Source organism: Fukomys damarensis, unplaced genomic scaffold (genome assembly GCF_012274545.1).
Source record: "Fukomys damarensis isolate Sample0158 unplaced genomic scaffold, DMR_v1.0_HiC HiC_scaffold_18, whole genome shotgun sequence".
Classification (NCBI taxonomy): Eukaryota; Metazoa; Chordata; class Mammalia; order Rodentia; family Bathyergidae; genus Fukomys; species Fukomys damarensis.
Genome location: NW_022900930.1, coordinates 11,876,198 through 11,894,290, shown reverse-complemented (window position 1 = coordinate 11,894,290; position 18,093 = coordinate 11,876,198). Strand labels below are relative to the sequence as shown.

At 34.4% G+C, this 18,093-nt stretch overlaps 1 protein-coding gene and 1 pseudogene across 1 annotated transcript in view; one reads left to right on the top strand and one right to left on the bottom strand.

The window, feature by feature from the left end:
* Tnks (tankyrase) overlaps nt 1–18,093 on the top strand; it is a 163,741-nt gene that overhangs the window by 22,975 nt on the left and 122,673 nt on the right. Inside the window, exon 3 of the mRNA XM_010621890.3 lies at nt 5,191–5,415. Coding sequence (XP_010620192.1) covers nt 5,191–5,415 — 225 coding nt within the window. The remainder of the gene's footprint in view (nt 1–5,190; nt 5,416–18,093) is intronic.
* Nucleotides 757–4,630, bottom strand: LOC104860896 (annotated as a pseudogene).

The following is an 18,093-nucleotide window of genomic DNA, read 5'->3' as shown; positions in this document are numbered from 1 at the left end:
CTCCCATGCCATGAATAACTTTCCCTCTGCTCTACCTTGGAGCCATCCAACTATGGAGTGTAATGAAACATCTGCAAACCATGAGTCAAAATAAACCTTTTCTTTAAATCCCAGTTGTTGGGCATTGTGTCCTAGCCATGAGAAAAGTGGGTAATACACTGCTTTTCTGTTAGATGGCACTCAGCAGGAATATTCACTGTTTTTTGGATCACACTTCATAAAGACATGAAAGATGACTTCTAGAACTGCTTTAGAAATTGGCAAGAATTCCAGGATTCAAAGTGGGGGAAATATTTTAGGGAGATGAATGGCAGTGTGTTTTATTGTAATAAATTTTTAAAAATTTAAACATTCACCCGAGTATTTCAGTCATACTATGTACAGTGGTTGTAGCTTTGCTGATAGCCCAACAAGGGAGAAAATGTTTTTAAGTTGTGACTTTGCTATCATAAATAAAAACATCAGTTTAAAATACTCTAAATGCCTTTAAATTTTGGAAATCATAATTGGGAGGTATAAGATTTAGTATTAGCTGAGGTTGTTTCTTGGAATTTGCTTTAATTTTAGGCAAGTTTAAAATGCTGAATATAAGTGGAACACTTTTCTGTTTTTAAACTCAGACCTGGGGAATAGATATCAGTAACCTCATATTTGATATTGAAACATTTTTAATGGCATTTATTGTAATCCTTTAACATTAAAATAAGGAAGATTGTTAAATATATTCAGTTAGGCTGTTATAAATTTAGATTTTCCTCACACTATTTCTATCAGAATTTCCAATATATTTGAGTAGATATGGATTATGATACTTAAATTACTACTTTATGCTTTCTGTGGATTCATGATTTGAGAGAAAATGGACAAAGTGAGAAAAAATGCCTTTTGATTCTGATTCAGACTTAACGCCACAGTGAAACGGGATGCTTTCCTGGAAAGAACTTGTCCTTTGGTTAGCACTCCTCTTAATGTAGTATAGATTTTTAAAAGATTCAATTTGTAGCAAATTCCAAAAGCAAAGACATAGGTGTCTTTGGTGAACTTCACACCCCAGTGTTTCATCTCTGTCAATAATTCCGATGCACTGGATAAGTGGCTTGTCTATTAAAATATTGAATGATACAGAGTCTGTTATGAAACCTCAGAGATGTTGGTCTTTGATGAGCTCCACTGCAGAGTTTTGAAGATCCAACTTGTAATACAACTTCATGAAAACTGATCCAAACTTGTATTCTCCAGAAGTGACATTTCTGTTCTTTGCTTGGTACTTGGCCGGCTCCATCCATATCATCCCAAAACGGACACAAATGAAGCAAGGTTCTCTGCTCATTCTGCAAGATGAGTTTGTTCTGGGTCAGCTTGTCTTCCAGTTTTCTAAAACAGGTTTCTTTAGTACCAGAAAAATTATATACAACAGAAGTCCCTGGCACCAAAACTCCTTCTGAGAGCCAAAGTGCAGGAGCCCTATTGCCCTAGCTGCACCACCTGCTGGAACAGGGAGGGGAGTCAAGCATCAGTTTCACTCTGAGAGTGCCTAAGGGCCAAAGTACGGTTCTGGGTCAGTATGTTCATAATTCTTATGAATTTTTTTAAAATTTGGGAGGGAGGAAAAGAGAAGAAAAAAGATGTCTTCAACCCTTATTTTCTGGGAGAAAGATCTTCCCAGAAGCTTCTCGATTTTTTTTCTTTCTTTCTTTTCCTTTTTCTTTCGTCTAATTTCCAGTCATTAGCAGAGAGGAGTGAAATCTCCAGACTGGCTCAGAGTAATCAGAATTCTCCTCTATGGACCAGGAAGAGATTCAGTTCTTTTAACATACGATTTTACTCGCAGTTCCCAAGTAAAACTGAGTGCTCTTGGCCAAGAAGAAGAGGGTTTTCTTGCCATAGTTATCAACCTCTAGCTAATAGTATCTTTTGAACCATATGATTTTGACAAAAATGACTATATAATACATTCTAATAGCATGGAATATTATATAATATGAAATATATACATATTAAGAACAGTATATAAATACATGTCTTTAAAAATGCACGATGTAACACATTATACTTACATAATTGTTTCTCTAGGGGAACAAAGGCAGCACTAGGATTGAGAGTTCAACTATATATATTTAATTTTCAAGAGTAATAAAGCAAATACAGTCAATGATGTAGATATTTTTGTTATTATGTGAAAATAATAGAGTATATTTGTATAAGCAAAGATGGCTCCAACCGCACTAGGTGATGTATATACTCTTGTGGGACATGTACGCAGTTTGTTGTTAATTGAAATGTCATTATGCAATAGATGACTGTGTCTGAACCAAATTAAATCAATAGTGTAGTTCTTTGCCTCTTTGTAAAGCTTATTGTAGATAATGATAATATGTCACTTTTATGTAGTGATTGAGTGCAGGAGGAAATTAAAACAGGATGATTGTAAAAAAGGTGACAGAAAGGTATGTGTGCATGTCACTGGCTTTAAGTTGGTGATCAGTGAAAGTGTCCCTGAGTTTCTTTTTGGGCTGAGAATTGCATAACAGAAGGAGGTAGACTTTTGAACTTCTGGAGCTGAAGTTTTCAGACAGTTGCCGAACAAGTGCAAAATCCCCTGAGCTAGATCAAGTTTATCGTATTCAAAGAACACACAGTGAAAGAGTAAAACTCAGTAAGATTAGAGCGGTATCAGGCCTACTTGTACAGTCTTTTTCTTCCTGATCATAAAGATTTTATATTGATATTTACATGATAATTAAGATGTACTTATGACAATGAATAAAAAAAATAATTCCATAATCCCACTAGTCTTTTTTTCTGTTCTTTTAATTTTAAATATATACTTTCTCCTGTACTTTATTTTGTATATTTTTAATCTGAGACTGCTTAATCCAAACACTTTTCCTTGTTAAATTTTATACAACATCCTTTCTTTTCCTTTTATATTTGTGGAGTTTTTTTTGTTGTGACAAATAGGTCTAACAATTTAACATTTTGATAATTTTTAATTTAAATCAGCAATATCAAGTACATTCACAATATTCCACGCATCCCCTTTTTTTGGGGGGGGTACCAGGGATTGAACTCGGGTCCTTGTGCTTGTAAAGCAGGCCATCGAACTGCTGAGCTAAATCCCTGGCCCTCAGCATCCCTTTTAATACAAGATGATTTATGAAAAACTGTCATATTCTGAAAAAATGTCTCATTTCTTTGACATTTAGGTTGTTTCCATGGTTTCCATAAGTAATGCTATGATATTTTGCTGTGAAATCTTTGTTCAGCTATGAAAAATTCCTTGTGATATACATTTTGAAAAATGGTATTGGTAAGTCAGAGGGTGTGTTTAAGCTGATTCATGATAACTGCTACTGCTATATTTTTTTCCTAACATGGTACTAGTTTGCATTCACGTTATCAGTGTTTGCACATCTCCTTCACTGCCTTCTCCCTAAATACCAACCACTTCTATATTTTCAATCTAAAAGTTGTAATAAAAAGTAAACACAGCTTGCTGTTTTGCTTGATAATTATGAATATTTTTAAATGCTAGTTGATAAATTAAAATGTATTTTACTTAAACTTATTAACAAAGAAAGGAAAATAGTTCTGAAGCATTGCTAGTATACTAGTTAGAAAAAAGTAAGTTTGTACTTAGGCTTTATTCAAATACACATAGGGAAAAAGAATCATTCAGTTTTCCTGGTTAAAGACTGCAGTTCAGTGGAAGATTCGTTAGGGTTGTGGTTAAAGGAATAAATCAGAGAATCAAAGAGAACCTAATTATCTTTAAAGTTCTGTAAGAACAGTTACTTTAGCATGTACTCTGCATTTGCTGTTCCAGTAACTAGTGCAAAATTGACCTTTTTTAAGCATAAAACATTCAGCTTAATTGAAGTTTTGTTTTTGTTTTTGTAGAAAATGAATTCTGACTTTGTGATACATGTTATGTTGTATATTTTATCTTTGAGATATTTTCTTAGTGCTTACTTTTCTGTACTGAATGCTTTCTCTAGATAGCATGGAGAACGTATCATGAAATAAATTTCCCTTTTCCTTTGTATTTTCCAAATTTTTTTCATCTATTTAATTTATGAATAAAATAGAGAAAAGTATGACTTTCACTGCCTTTTATTTTTATTTAAGATGTAATTTTCTAATAACATTGCCCCATAAGTAATAGCATGGAGGTGGTGATACTTAGCTAATAAGATATGAAATATAAAGTGAGAAAAAATCACTAATAAAAGTCTCATTTATAAAGATAAAATTGCTAATGTATGCAGTTTACTTTATTAACCCATTGCTATATAGCTCATAATTTTATTATTAGTTTAAAAGCACTTTAAAATTACCAATTCTTCTCTGTTGATCTTGCTAAATCTTCGCCCTAGACTTTGCATAATGTTTTTGCTTCTTGACTTCCTTGATGTCCTTCTCAATATTTCTTACCTAAGTGTTTACCTAGCCTTTACACACTACTTCAGATTCTGACTCTTCTCCTTGCTTCCTATTTTCTGTATGAAAACAGTGATACTTCTTACTAGTGTTCTGACTGTGTATTCTCAGATGCCTCTTTCCCACTTGTCTGCTCCATGGTTTTTCTTAGCCTCAGTAAATCCAAGCCCGAATGGTTTCACTTACCCATTTCACATAATTTGGCCATCAATCCCAATGATAGTATCCTTGCATCATCTTTAGTTCTCCTTTCACAGAATCCCCTGTAACTAAACTGTCAATGTATTTTTGTTAACTTCGTATTTCTCTTTCTCTAGCTTCTCTGGTGTAATGGTTAGTGTTGTAATTTTTCTTAGCAACAGTTGTCAGCAGTATTTAAATAACCTTTACTCTTAAAATATAAAGATAAAAGTTTGTGCATATAATTTTGTCCTGTGAAGCTTGAGGGGAAAATGAGTGCCTTGAATAGGGGTCTTGCTTCATTCATCTTGTATTTCTAACACAGTTGCCTGGCCATATAACAGATAATTAAGAAATGTTTTTTGAATCAACTGCCCAATAACTAAAGGAAGCGCTTTTCTTAGTTCTGTGTAGTTATGTGAAATGAAAGATCAGTTTGGACACAGCTAATTTTAAAAAAATCCTTTTCATTATAGAATTCAGTGTGTTTTCTGTTATTTAAAGCTATTCTCTTGGTTCTTTTTACAAAATTGATTTGATGTATGAAACATCTTTTCCCATTCTTCTTAGGGTTTGGAAGGAAGGATGTCGTAGAGCACTTACTGCAGATGGGCGCAAATGTCCACGCTCGTGATGACGGAGGCCTCATTCCGCTCCATAATGCCTGTTCTTTTGGCCATGCTGAGGTTGTGAGTCTGTTACTGTGCCAAGGAGCTGATCCAAATGCCAGGGATAACTGGAACTATACACCTCTGCACGAAGCTGCTATTAAAGGGAAAATTGACGTCTGTATTGGTAAGTATTATTTGATAATATTTAAATTTTAAGCAAAGCTTGATGTATAATTTTAAGTAACAGTTTACTCTTTTTATTGTGAGGTAATTTGTGTTCACTCAGAATAGGTGAAGGTTTATTGCTTCTTAAAGGGAAGTAGAGAGATGGTAATCTAAAGTTAGTAAAGAACAAGATTTACAGCATTAACTTTCCAGATGCAAGCCAGAAAACCAACTAGTGTGGAACTAAATTTTGATGAATTGCTGTGGTCAAACTTAATTAATTTATATAATCTCTTTATTAAAAAGCTGTACAATTTCCATCCTTGCTTCAATGAGAGCCATTATAAAGTATGAATTTTTACTCAGTTGGATGACATACGAGAATACCATAAGTTGATTGAAAAAGTCACCTAATAAAGACAGAGGCCTTTCTTTATATTGTTAAATTGAATACCAGCCAGTGTATTAATATTGGAGTACGTGTTTAGAATCTAATAGTTCAAGGCTTAATATTTTCAACATGTGCCATAGAGAAAACAATTTCTAATCAAATTGAACTTTTCAACCATTTCAAATAGGTCAAATACATGAATTTTTATTCAGTCAGCATTTCTTTCTCAGATACATGTATTTGATCTTTGGTTTTATTGTATTAAACTTTTTATTTTGAGGGCCAGGGATTTAGCTCAGTGGTGCCACTTCCTGCATTGCAAGCACAAGGACCAGAGTTCAATCCCCAGTACTAAAAAAAAAAAGATTTTTATTTTGAAATCTGAAACAAGCAAGCCTTTAGGGAACAAGCAGTTTCTTCTGACTTGATCGCCTGTTTCCTGATACCCAAGCTGATAGATGTTTGTTAAGCCAGTGACAGATTAATTTGCATAATCCTTGTTCTCCCAGATGATATGCATTTCAATATAATTCATTGTTTATGCTAAAACTGAAATATGTCATTTAAAAAAAGTTGTACCATTATTAAGACTTTCTCTTAATAGTGACTGAGTATTCTCTCCTCATAGCAGTCTTTCCAGCCTCCACTTATGTTTCTTTAGTTTCCTTCAGATTGCTGCAATCAGTTCTTTATCTCTAATCCTAGTTTTTTTGAGGGATCTGTACACTGATTTCTACAGTAACTGCTCCAGTTTACATTCCCACCAACAGTGGAGAAGGGTTCCTTTATTCCCACAGCCCCACCAACATTTGTTGTTGGTTGATTTCATGATGATACCCATTCTTTGTAGAGTGGGATGGAATTTCAACATTGTTTTAATTTGCATTTCCTCAGTGACCCAGTGATGTTGAATATTTTTTCATATATTTATTTGCTGTTTGTACTTCTTCATCTGAGAAGTGTGTGTTAATCTCATATACCCATTTTTAGATGGGTTAAATTTGAAAGAGTCTGATTTTTTTTCAATTCTTTATATGTTGTAGATATTAGTCCTTAGAGGAACAACTAAAATTTTTTCCTACTCTATGGGTTGGTTGTCTTTTCACTCTGTTGATGATTTCTTCTGCTATGCAAGAACTTTTTAGTTAGATAAGATCTCAATTATTGGTTCCTTGCAATATTTCCTATGCAATTGGGGTTTTGTTCATAAAGTGTTTACCCATGTCTTCAAGAGTTCCACTTATTCTCTCTTCCACAGATGTAGTGTTTCTATTTTAATATTTAGATCTTTGATCCATTTTTATTTTAGTTTAGTGCCTGGTAAGATACATGGGTCTAATTTTAGACTTTGTCATGTGGAAAGCCAATTATCCCTGCACCACTTATTAAAGAGGCTATCTTTTGTCCAGTTAAGGTATTTGGTCCCTTTGTAAAAGATGAAGTGGCTAAGTGTGTTTGGGGTTGTTTCTGTGTCTTCTGTTCCATTGATGCTTGGGTCAGCTTTTTGCCAGCACCATGCTGTTTCTATCATAATAGCTTTGTAATTTAATTTCACCTCAGGGATTGTGATGTCCCCTGTGTTGCCTTTGTTGCCCAGAATTGATTTTGCTATTCCAGATCTTCTGTTACCAAATGAATTTTAGGATTGTTTTCTCTAGTTCTGTGAGGTATGCTAATGGTATTTTGATTGGGATTGCATTAAATCTGTATAAGTTTTGGGAATATGTCTGTTTTCACTGTGTTGGTTCTTCCTGCCAAAGAGCAAGGGTTCTGTTATCCTATTTGATCTCCTTTTTCAGAGTACTGTAATTTTCAATGTAAAGAGCTTTTAATTCCTTTGTTAGATTGATTCCTTTTCCATGCCATTTTGAAAGATGTTCCTCTAATTTCTCTCAGTGAGTTTGTTAATTGTGTACAATAATGCTATTGATTTTTGAGTGCTGACTTTGTATTCAGCTACAGAACTGAATTTGGCTATTAAATGTAGAAGTCTAGGTGGACTTTCATCTGTGCCCCATTGGTTGTTCAGAACGGTGTTACTTAGTTTCCATGTGTTCATGGAGTTTTTAATAGTTTCTTTTGCCATTAGTTTCCAATTTCATTGCAAGGTGGTCAGATAATGTGCATGATAATTTCAATTCTTTTGCATTTACTTAAGCATGTTCTGCAGCCTAGTATGTGGTCTGTATAGAGAACATCCCATGTGCCACTGAGAAGAATATGTATTCTGATGTTGTGGGTTGGAACACTGTAGACTTCTACTAAGACCATATGTTCACAGGTTTTGTTCAGTTCTCAAATTTGTTTTTTGCTTTTTGTTTTTTTTCTAGTTGATCTGTGTATTTGAGACAGTGGGGTATTAAATTCCCCCTTTACAAGTGTGTTAGTGCTTATTAGATTTTTCATACCTATTAATATTTGTTTTATATAGTTGGGTGCAGTGGTATTTGATGCCTAGGTATTTATTTATTTTTTCTTCTTTTTGGAGTATTCCCTTAACAAGTATCTAGTGACCTTGTTTATCTCTTTTTAATCCGTCTTGGTTTGAAGTTCACATTGTCTGTAAATAGAATACCCATCCCTGCTTTTTTCTGGGTTCCTGTTGTATGTGGTATTGTTTCCCATCCTGTGATTTTCATCTGTGAATTTCTTTTTGAGTTAAACATAATGTTCAATCTGGTTTCATGAATCCATTCTGCCAGTCTTTTTGTAAGGGGGGGATTGGTGAGTCGAAACCATTTACATTGATGGTCATAACTGTTATGAATTGGCTTATCTTTGTCATATTATTTTCTTGCTGTTGATTCCCTGACTTTTTCCTCTGTTTAATTGCTTGCCCTGCCTAGTGGTTTCTTCTTATTGGAGTACTTGTAATCGTGGTCTTCCATATCTCTTTCTGAAATATCCTTCAGAACATTTTATAGAGCTGGTTTGGTGTTCATGAATTTCTTCAGTTGTCTTTTGTCATGGAAGTATCTTATTTCTCCATTAATTTTGAAAGAGTTTTGCAGGATGCATCAATCTGAGTTGGCAGTTGTTTTCTGTCAAGAACTGAAATACACTGGACCCTTGACTTATGAACTCAGTTCATTCTCGAGCTAGTTGTAACCCCAGTTGATCAACTGAAGGCTCAGAGATGCCTTTTGGGTGTAGATGCTTCTTGGTCTTTGTGTCTGTCCCAAGATCCTGCCTTCCCATTTTATTAAGGACGAGAAGTTGCTATCTATTTGCTTAGTACCCAGTCCTTTGGTACTAGACTATGGTAATGGTTATGACTCCAATCACAGCATTGTCATACAAGGCAGAACAACTGATTATAACAGGTATGTCATCCTGGATTAAGTAGTACAATTAGCAATAACAGTAGCATCGAGCACAGCCTAGAAAATGACAAACTGTGGTAACTATTAATTTGGTGCCTTTAACCATAGGAGAAAAATCTGTAGTTATATAACGTGGTACAGCATAAACCAAGACCTTGTATCAATGAGTTTCTCCTTAGTAGAGTGATTTTCCCTTTTAGGAGGGTGGGGTTAAGAGGGATAGGGTACAAAAAAGAGAAAAATGAAGAGAAATGTAGTAGAAGCAAGGCTGGAGGACAAAAGGTGATCACCCAATCTTTGGGAAACAAGGAAGCAGGATCTCTTCCATTCTGAGGAGAATGAAGGAGAAAGCAAAAGAACTATTGAAGTGAACATTCAAGAACTATTGAAGTGAATATTGAAGTGACAGTATTCACTCACATGAAAATATCAGAATTAAGAGAGATAGTTGAGGAAAGGAAGAAAACAAAAATAAAGGTTAAAAACCTAAATAACCAAAAACACAATAAAGCAAAACAAAACAAAACACCAACCAGACAGAAAAAGGAAACAAAACAAATGAACAAAGAAAAAAATAATAAAATTCCTCGGGTGTCCACAGTTTTGTGGTAGTAGCCAAGTCAGAGCCCAAAACTGCTGTTTATCTCCATCAAGTCTGCAGTGGGATTAGTGCTGGAAACAGGGCTTGTCTTGGCCTCTGGATGTGGGTCCTGGGTCTGGTCTTCAGCCAGCAACTTTCTATATGTCCTTTGGAGGCCTGCCCACATCTCCTTACTATGATTATCTCTACATGACTGCCAGTTGCTGTGGTGTGCTCAGGCTGGGGCGACCTGGACTGTTCCCAGTCTTGTGTATAGTTGTCTCTTCCTTTGCACAGCCTCCTCTCTTCCACCCTATCTATCCTATCACACCACTTGTCAGAGGCCAAGGTGCGGGGGCTACTGTTGCACCCACAGATACAGTCAAAGGCTGCTTGGCTCCTCTTCAGTCTCCTTTCCAGAGGATTGAGTGCTGACCTCCATGGATGTTTAAATTCCCTGAATCTGTGTCTCTCTTCAAGTCACTAGTCACCACTTGCTTCTTTCACCACCTCTGCTATGCTGCAGTTCCTAATTTTGTTGTCACTAGTGGTGCCAATTAGCTGCTAGGGTTCGTCTAAAAAAAAAAAGCTTGCAGCTTGTTCAGTGGGGAGGGAGTAGTTTCCTCGTCTCTGGTCCTTGTGTGTGCTGGTAAAATTTACTGTCAGGCTGCAGTGTACACTGTGTGGAGTAAGGTAAGAGGCAAAGGGCCTTATATCCCAAATCTATCCTGTATGGCTCACATCTTCTTTTCCACCCCTTACTAGTGAGGAATAGCGTCTGGTCATTCTACAATGTAGAATTTTGCATACCAAGTCATAGAGAGATATTAAATTATTCACAGCAGCAGATTTCTGCTGCAGTGTTGGTAGTGACATGACCATAATGTCCCCTACTTACCTTATAGATTTTTGTTTTCTAAGGTTGGTCCTTTACCTTCCTGTTGGTTCAGTTTAAAGTAGACACTGATTTTTATAATTCCCACTGCCTTTAAAATGCTGTTTTCATGGGTATCACACTACCATCTCTCCTTTTTTGCTTCATTTCTCCTGGGTGAAAGGAACAGAATGTTTCTTTTAGAAGCCTGTTCTAAGTACTTCAGAAAATGGAGAGCTTACTGGCTACTGCAAATAATTCTAAATATAATAGGGGTAAATGGTCTTCTAACACATGTGGGATTCTCACTGAAGTATCCCAACATCTAAACCTGGTAAGCTAGATAAAAAATAGCAACTCATCTCAGTCAGCTAGAGGGAAATATTGAGAGAATAATAAATATTTATATCCAGGATTGCTGAAGGGATCAGATGAACACTTAAGTTAAAAAATAATTTCCAGGATAATTTAAGTTTAGTGTGGAAAAGACTTCCTGGAGCCCTGGTAAAAAACCTGGTGTTTTCCAAAGTAAAAATTTAAATAGATGACTTAAAGAAAAATCACATTAGAAGCCTTAAAGATCACATGTGAAAAATAGCCCAAAATACATGGCAAAAATGTTCACCTACCGAAAGTATGAATAACATAGAAAATAAATCCAGGAAAGTCAACATTATTTTCAAACCTAACAAAATAAAAACTGATGGAAGAGATTAATAATAATTAAATAAATAAGAAAGTTCATCTTGATAATGAAAAGGCTTAAAGAATTCCATGCTGGGCTGGGAATGTTGCTCAGTGGTTCCGCCTCCTGCCTCTCAAGTGCAAGGACCAGAGTTCAATCTCCCCTACCCCCCCAAAAAACAAAAGAATTCCATGCTGCACTGCTGAAATGCACTGAGGAAGATGGATATTGATATTGTTGAGGAATAAAATAAGTTGCCTGTACACAAAAAAGTTAGGCAAACTTTTCATTTACAACACTGAAAGCTTGAAGACAATTGAGTACCTTCCAAAGACTATATGAAGAAAAGGATTAAACTGTAACTTTTGATAAAGAGCAGTTTTTCAACTGTTGGGAGTGAAAAATTCTGAATAGAACAAGTGACATTATTTTAGGAAGCAAAGTTCCTGCCAATTGATTTCTTTCTCTTTCTCTGTACTCTCAAACAGTTCTTTGTTTCTTTGTTTCTTTTGTCTTATGTTCAGAGATCCTTACTGTATATTTTATTTGGGAGCCCAAAATTCAGGCTGCTACCTTAAAAACCTAATGATTAAAGATTTTAAAAATAGCTTTGTTTTCCAGGTTCACTGACATTATATAGTCATGGTGGTTGGAATCATAACCTTTTTTCAGTTAAAAATGTGGATAATAACTAAATACCATAAAGTCAAGAGGATCAAATGAGATCATCAGAGTAAAGCAATTTAGTGAAATATCTGGTATTATAAGGCATAATATTTGTATATAGTATATGCTCAGTAGTTTGCAGCTCCTCTTATTTTAAAAATGACAAGATGAGGAATAATTTCCCCATTACTTTACATGATTCTGACTCAGATGCTTTTTTATCTACTGAAAATGCAAGAGAAAATGAGATCTGATTATTTTTTCTTGAAATTGGTTTATTAGGAATGCTTAGGCAAGCTATGTAAAGATAGTATCGTTTAATAACCTAATTAAAATTAATTTGGTTATCTATTTAAAATAGCTATAATTTTCATTTTTCCTATCCCAATTCAGAACTTTAATTAATTAATATGTAAAAGGATTCCTGATAGGTTTCTTTCCCTATTATTTACCATTTATGAATTCTTTGTTATAAAATTATGTTTTACCTTTTCTTCCCCTTTCTTTGCCATAGAAAATAAAATGGCATGCTTCAGCTTGGGATCATTCAACAAGATAAAACTCAAGGTTCATTTAGTCAAATATAATAGACCAACCCTAATTGAATCCTGCTTCAGAAAAAAAGAGCAGTATTATAGTATGTAGTCTCTATGCAATTTTTATATATATATATATATATGTGTGTGTGTGTATATATATATATATACATATACACATACATACATACATACATACATATATATATTGTGTGTGTGTTTATATGTATGTATGAAATTAGGTGGCAAATAACCCAAGTGACTTACTTGATAATTATGGCCTGATAAAATGTGAAGTTATCAGCAATAGAGAAAACTACGCTTTGAATGAGAGTAATTGAGAGTCATCATGCTGCAAAGAGCAATCATATAGACAGTCAAAGGACCTGGCAATTCTTGGAGAATCTCCCATTAGAAAGCACTTTAATTAGTGACAGATAATGGTACAGATTACTCAATAGGTTTTAGTTGCTTTATCATATGAAAATAGTGCAACCCTTGTTTATTTTTATCTTGCTGGAGTTTTATAGAGATAATGAGGTGTTAGAATGCTGTAGTTGTGCTATTAAGACTTTTTGTAATTATAGGAAATGATATCCTACGTATAGCTTACTATCGATATAGAGGGTGCTACATCTGTAGAGTTTATCAGTCATGCACTGGAAATTCTTGCAAGGGATTGGGGAAGGGTTGACTCTTCATTCAACAGGTAGATCTTTTTTGCCATCATTTCCTATACTGTATTTACATTGTATTCGGCATTATAAGTAATCTAGACATGATTTAAAGGATCTGGGGAACATAGTGTGTTCACATAAAGGACTTTAACATCTTCAGATTTTTGTATCCTCTAGGAGGTTCTATTCGCAACCAACCACTTATGAATATCAAGGGACCACTGTAACAGCCCAGAATGTCTACATCTTAATTTCTGTAACCTAGGAGTATGTTATTTTACATGGCAAATAGGAATTAAGGTTGCTGATGAAATTATGTTTGCTAATTATTTTTTAATCTGCTTTTTCTTTGTTTTTTGTTGTCATATCTAAGAATACATGGCCAAATCTTAGATCATGAAGATTTATTTAACTGTGTTCTTATGTTTTGTTAGCTCTTAAAATTAGATGTTTGACCCATTCAGCATTAATATGGATATATGATATGATAGAAAGAGTCCAACTTTATTCCTTTATATATGGCTATTCGGTGTCCTTTTCCTTCCTTCATGATCCTTTTCATTTCTGTAAGGTTGGTAATAATGTATTTTAATGGTTTGAGTCAGCTTCCTTTCTAGCTGACTTTGTCAGTTTGCAGTATGTATGTGCATTGGTGTCCCTTCTTACTGTATGGTTCCTTATTGTATAGATTTGGCACAGTTGGTGTCTCTTTGGGTTTTCCAGTCTGTGGCTCTTATGTAGAAAGCTGCTGGGAACATTGGTATATATGTCTTAGTGTGGGTGTATTGTTTCATTTTTCTTGGATCCCTAGGAGTAGGATTGCTGGATGGAATAAGTATAATGTTAGACTGTGAGAGAAGCTGCATTTCACTGATAGCTGAACACGCTTAACATTTTTGCATTTTGTTGAAGTCTAAATTTATCAATTAAAATAGAAGTATCTGATATTTCACTGTGATGGAATAATAAGGTCAGTTTTCTGTTTGGCAATTTTTCTTAGTTTATAGTGAAATAATATTAAAGTTGTAATCACATTGCAGAAATACAGGAAAGCAAGTTTTGGTTTGAGGGTCTTTACTTGAAGTGTCTTACAACTTGCATAGGATACATTTTTAAACTGAAATAATTTGCTATTCCATATGAAAAATTGAGTATGTTACGTGGCTCTTTGTAAAGCTTAACTATAAAAGTTAGGTGGACTTTGTGTAATTCAAAAATAATTACCTAAAATATACACAGTTATTTCTGAGATAACTTTGTCCTTACTATTAGGATGTATTTTTCTAAAAGTTAAGGTAATAGGTTATTTTTAATAGTTTGTTTCATGAAACAATTATTGATCTCTAATACTTAAATATTTTTATTTTGTGCTTTAATATTCTGTTAACATTAAGAATATTAGCTGCTTTTGCAGGAACAGAAGAAGACACAAAGATACTCTCTGAGCTCTTTCTTCATGTTACTGGCTTTGGTGGAATTCTTATAGCTTTCCGTATTTGCACAATATTAAGAAACAAGAAATACAAGTAGCCGGGAATTTAGCTCAGTGGTTCTGCTGTCTGTCTCACAAGCTCAAGGTCCTGAGTTCAATCCCGGTACCAAAAAGAAAAAAAGAAATATAAGTAGATTTAAGTATCAAAGAACGATCTTTATAGTTTTGGTATAGTGTAAACTTACAGTTCACATTGGCATCTAAAAGTAGATGCAAAATGTATTTTATATTTTTGTATGAACATGGAAGTATCTGACATACGATGAATTCACTTTCCTTTAAGTTCAAAATAGCACCTTTTTTCTTTTTTTTTAAAGACAGGGTCTCTCTGTGCAGTTCAGGCTGGCATTGAACTCACTGTATAACCTAGGCTGGCCTCAAGCTCACTGCAATCCTCCTGTCTCAGCCTCTCAAATGCTGGGATTACAGGCGTGCACCAGCATGCCTGACCAGCACCTCATTAAGTAGATTACTCAGCTTCCTTATCCATGTGTAGATTAACGCAAAAAGTCATACTGAGCCAAGCATCCTTTGTGTGAATTACTTTGTCACTCCGTACATATTGCTAGAGTGTATCAGTAGACACTGGTAATACTAAAAGAGTGAAGGTTATTATTAGTTGTGTACCATAGAGAACTAACACTTGTGTTTAGATTAGCTTCCATTTGTCAAGTAACTACTTATTTTTTTGTTAAAATGAGTAATTGAGTGTTGATTCTAATCATGCCTTTACTTTTGGCTATAATAGATTTTCTACAAAGAGTAGGAAAATATTTTTTGTTGTTACTTATAGGTTAAACGCTGGAGTTGCCTCCTTTAGAACAGTAGTTGAGGCAGGGAGGTAGAAGGCACAGATGATGGTGGTAAGTACTGAAATTTGCTGTGGATAGGGTTTCCCCTGATGTATCCCAAAGTATTTCTCCAAGTAATTTCACTAATGTTTATTTCCTCTGCAGGAGACTGATGATGCAGTTTGCTTCCCATTTTACTACTAAAAAAAAGAGATTAGAAAATACATTCACAACAATTTTCACACTATATTTTATCTGTTTAGTTGAACTTTGTTCAGTTAAATAAAAATTCATTAAAATAATTTTTAAATTCAGTTTATTTACTATACTAGCTACTTTTCAAATATTTACTAACCATATCTGGCTTTTGTTTATCATGTCAGAGTACTGATATGGATTTTCCATTATTGCCTAGTGAACCTGTATTCACAACCCATTTTTCATAAAAATAAGGTCATTTCCATGCATTCCATTTTTATTTTCTCATTTTTTACTTCATACTATAAACATTTTATGAACAAATCTTATAACTCATTTTAAAGAATATCAAAAATTATATAGAAAAAAACAAGTTTTTAATCAGTCACAAGCTGCTTATTGTTTTCACTATTTTATAAACATTACCCTAGAAAATAAATATTTCTATAAATCTTAATTACTTTCGGATAAACTCTTAGCCATAGCTTCTTGATAAGAATCAAAGAAGTCTGTCACTAGAGAACTCTCTGGCTTGCGAGTAAATCTGTCAAATATCTGTGAGTGGGGTCAAAAGAGGCATCTTCCCATCATTCCGTATTGCTTTCAAAAATGAGTAGAAAATTCAGCAAAGGTTTGAGAGCTTGATTCTTTGCTTTTTGTTTCATTATTGTCTTCTTTCCATTTTCCTGCTAGAATACTTTCCTTTTTTTTGATACTGGGGATTGAACTCAGGTCCTTGGACTTGCAAGGCAGGCAGTGGAACCACTGAGCTAAATCCCCAGCCCCCTTCTGTATTTTTAACATAAATTTTCTATATGAAAACTGAATTGGAAACAGCCTATTTGCCCATCCGTTGGAAACTGGATAAAGAAGTTGTGGTTTTTCTATAAAATGGAATATTACTCAGCCATAAAGAGCGAGAGAATAGATTCATTCATAGGAAAATGGATACATATTGAAGATATACTCCTAAGTGAAATAAATAAGTCACACATGTGTAAATACCAAATAGTTTCCCTGGTGTGAATATTCTGCAACAATGCATAAGATTCTAATAAGATTACTGACATTTAGAAATTTGAAGAAAGGAGCTAAAGGTGTAGGGAAGGTGTGATGCGTAGGGGAAGAACAAAAAGGGAAAAGAAAACAATGTGAGAGAATGAAAAGATGAAAATAAAGTGTTTGTAGATGGGAAGGGGAGGAGGGGGTGAAGGGAGGGCAGAGGTAAGGGGAAAAAATGAGAATCAAGACTTGCCATGTAGAGGTACATTATCCCAACAATGAATGTAACTGTACTGTATCCCTAAAATGTACCAATAAACTCAATAAAATTAAAAAAAAAAAACTGAATTGGAAACTTTTAAACAAGTCTCAATGTAACATTTTCATAAAAACTGACAGTTGACAAAATTGCCTACTTGTCTTCTTAAAAGGAAGAGCCAGGAATGATAGCAGTTGTCTCTTCTGAAATAATTACAAACCCATCCCCACCCCAATCAATATCTTGGTGACTTGATATATGTGTATAACAGTGCTGTTATATTTGTTCATCCTGTTTTATTAAAATCTTTGGAAAAGAACCAATATGAATACCTAGGGAAGCAATAACAGACCTCATGCATTTTTAAAAATGATGTTAAGGTTTTACTTAATGTGCAAGTAGAATTTTACATTACTGTGATAGTCTAAAACAACCTGTGGCCACATATGTGGCCCAGTACTGTAATCTTATGTACTCAGGAGACTGACAAAGGTGGATCACAAGTCTTAGTACTGGCAGTTTATCAAGACCTTGTCTCAAAAAATGGGGGGAGTGGGCATCTGGTAGCATAATGGCTCCCGGGTTTCAAGTCTCAGAATCATAAACAAACAAAAGCCTGACTCATTAGTAAAATGGTGGGCAGTCTGAGAATGTGTAGTTTAAGGTCGGTGTTGTGTGAAAATGATATTTAATGTAAATGGCACGTGTCATCAGGCAGTTCTTAGTTTGCATCCTTCTCATGTTAGCTATCATGTATGTTTGAACTGTTTCTTGGCTTGTACTCTTCCACAGTTAGCAAACTTTTGGAGGCTGGTCCAGTTTGGAGACAAAGATTCAGAGAGTCTGCACTAAACTAAGAAGCTATTAAGTAAAATAATGGTATTTACAGGCTTAAATAAAATACTTTTCTTTTATTTCTTGGCTTATTTAAACCTGCTAATCTCACATTCAGCAACTACTAGACTGTTCATCTGTAAACACAATCTAGGATTAAAAATCTAAACCTTTATATATATATGTATGTATATATTTGTATTTATATAAAAAGACTAATAATAGCAGTATGTTATGCATCGATAGCAGCAACAGCTTTTCCAGGTTCTGCAGTCATCTGAACAAAATTATAGATATTCAGCACATTCCATTAAAAAAAACAAAACAAAACAAAACAAAAAGAAAAGAATAATATCCAGAAAACAGCAAAGTTCTGTTGCTGTGGTGGT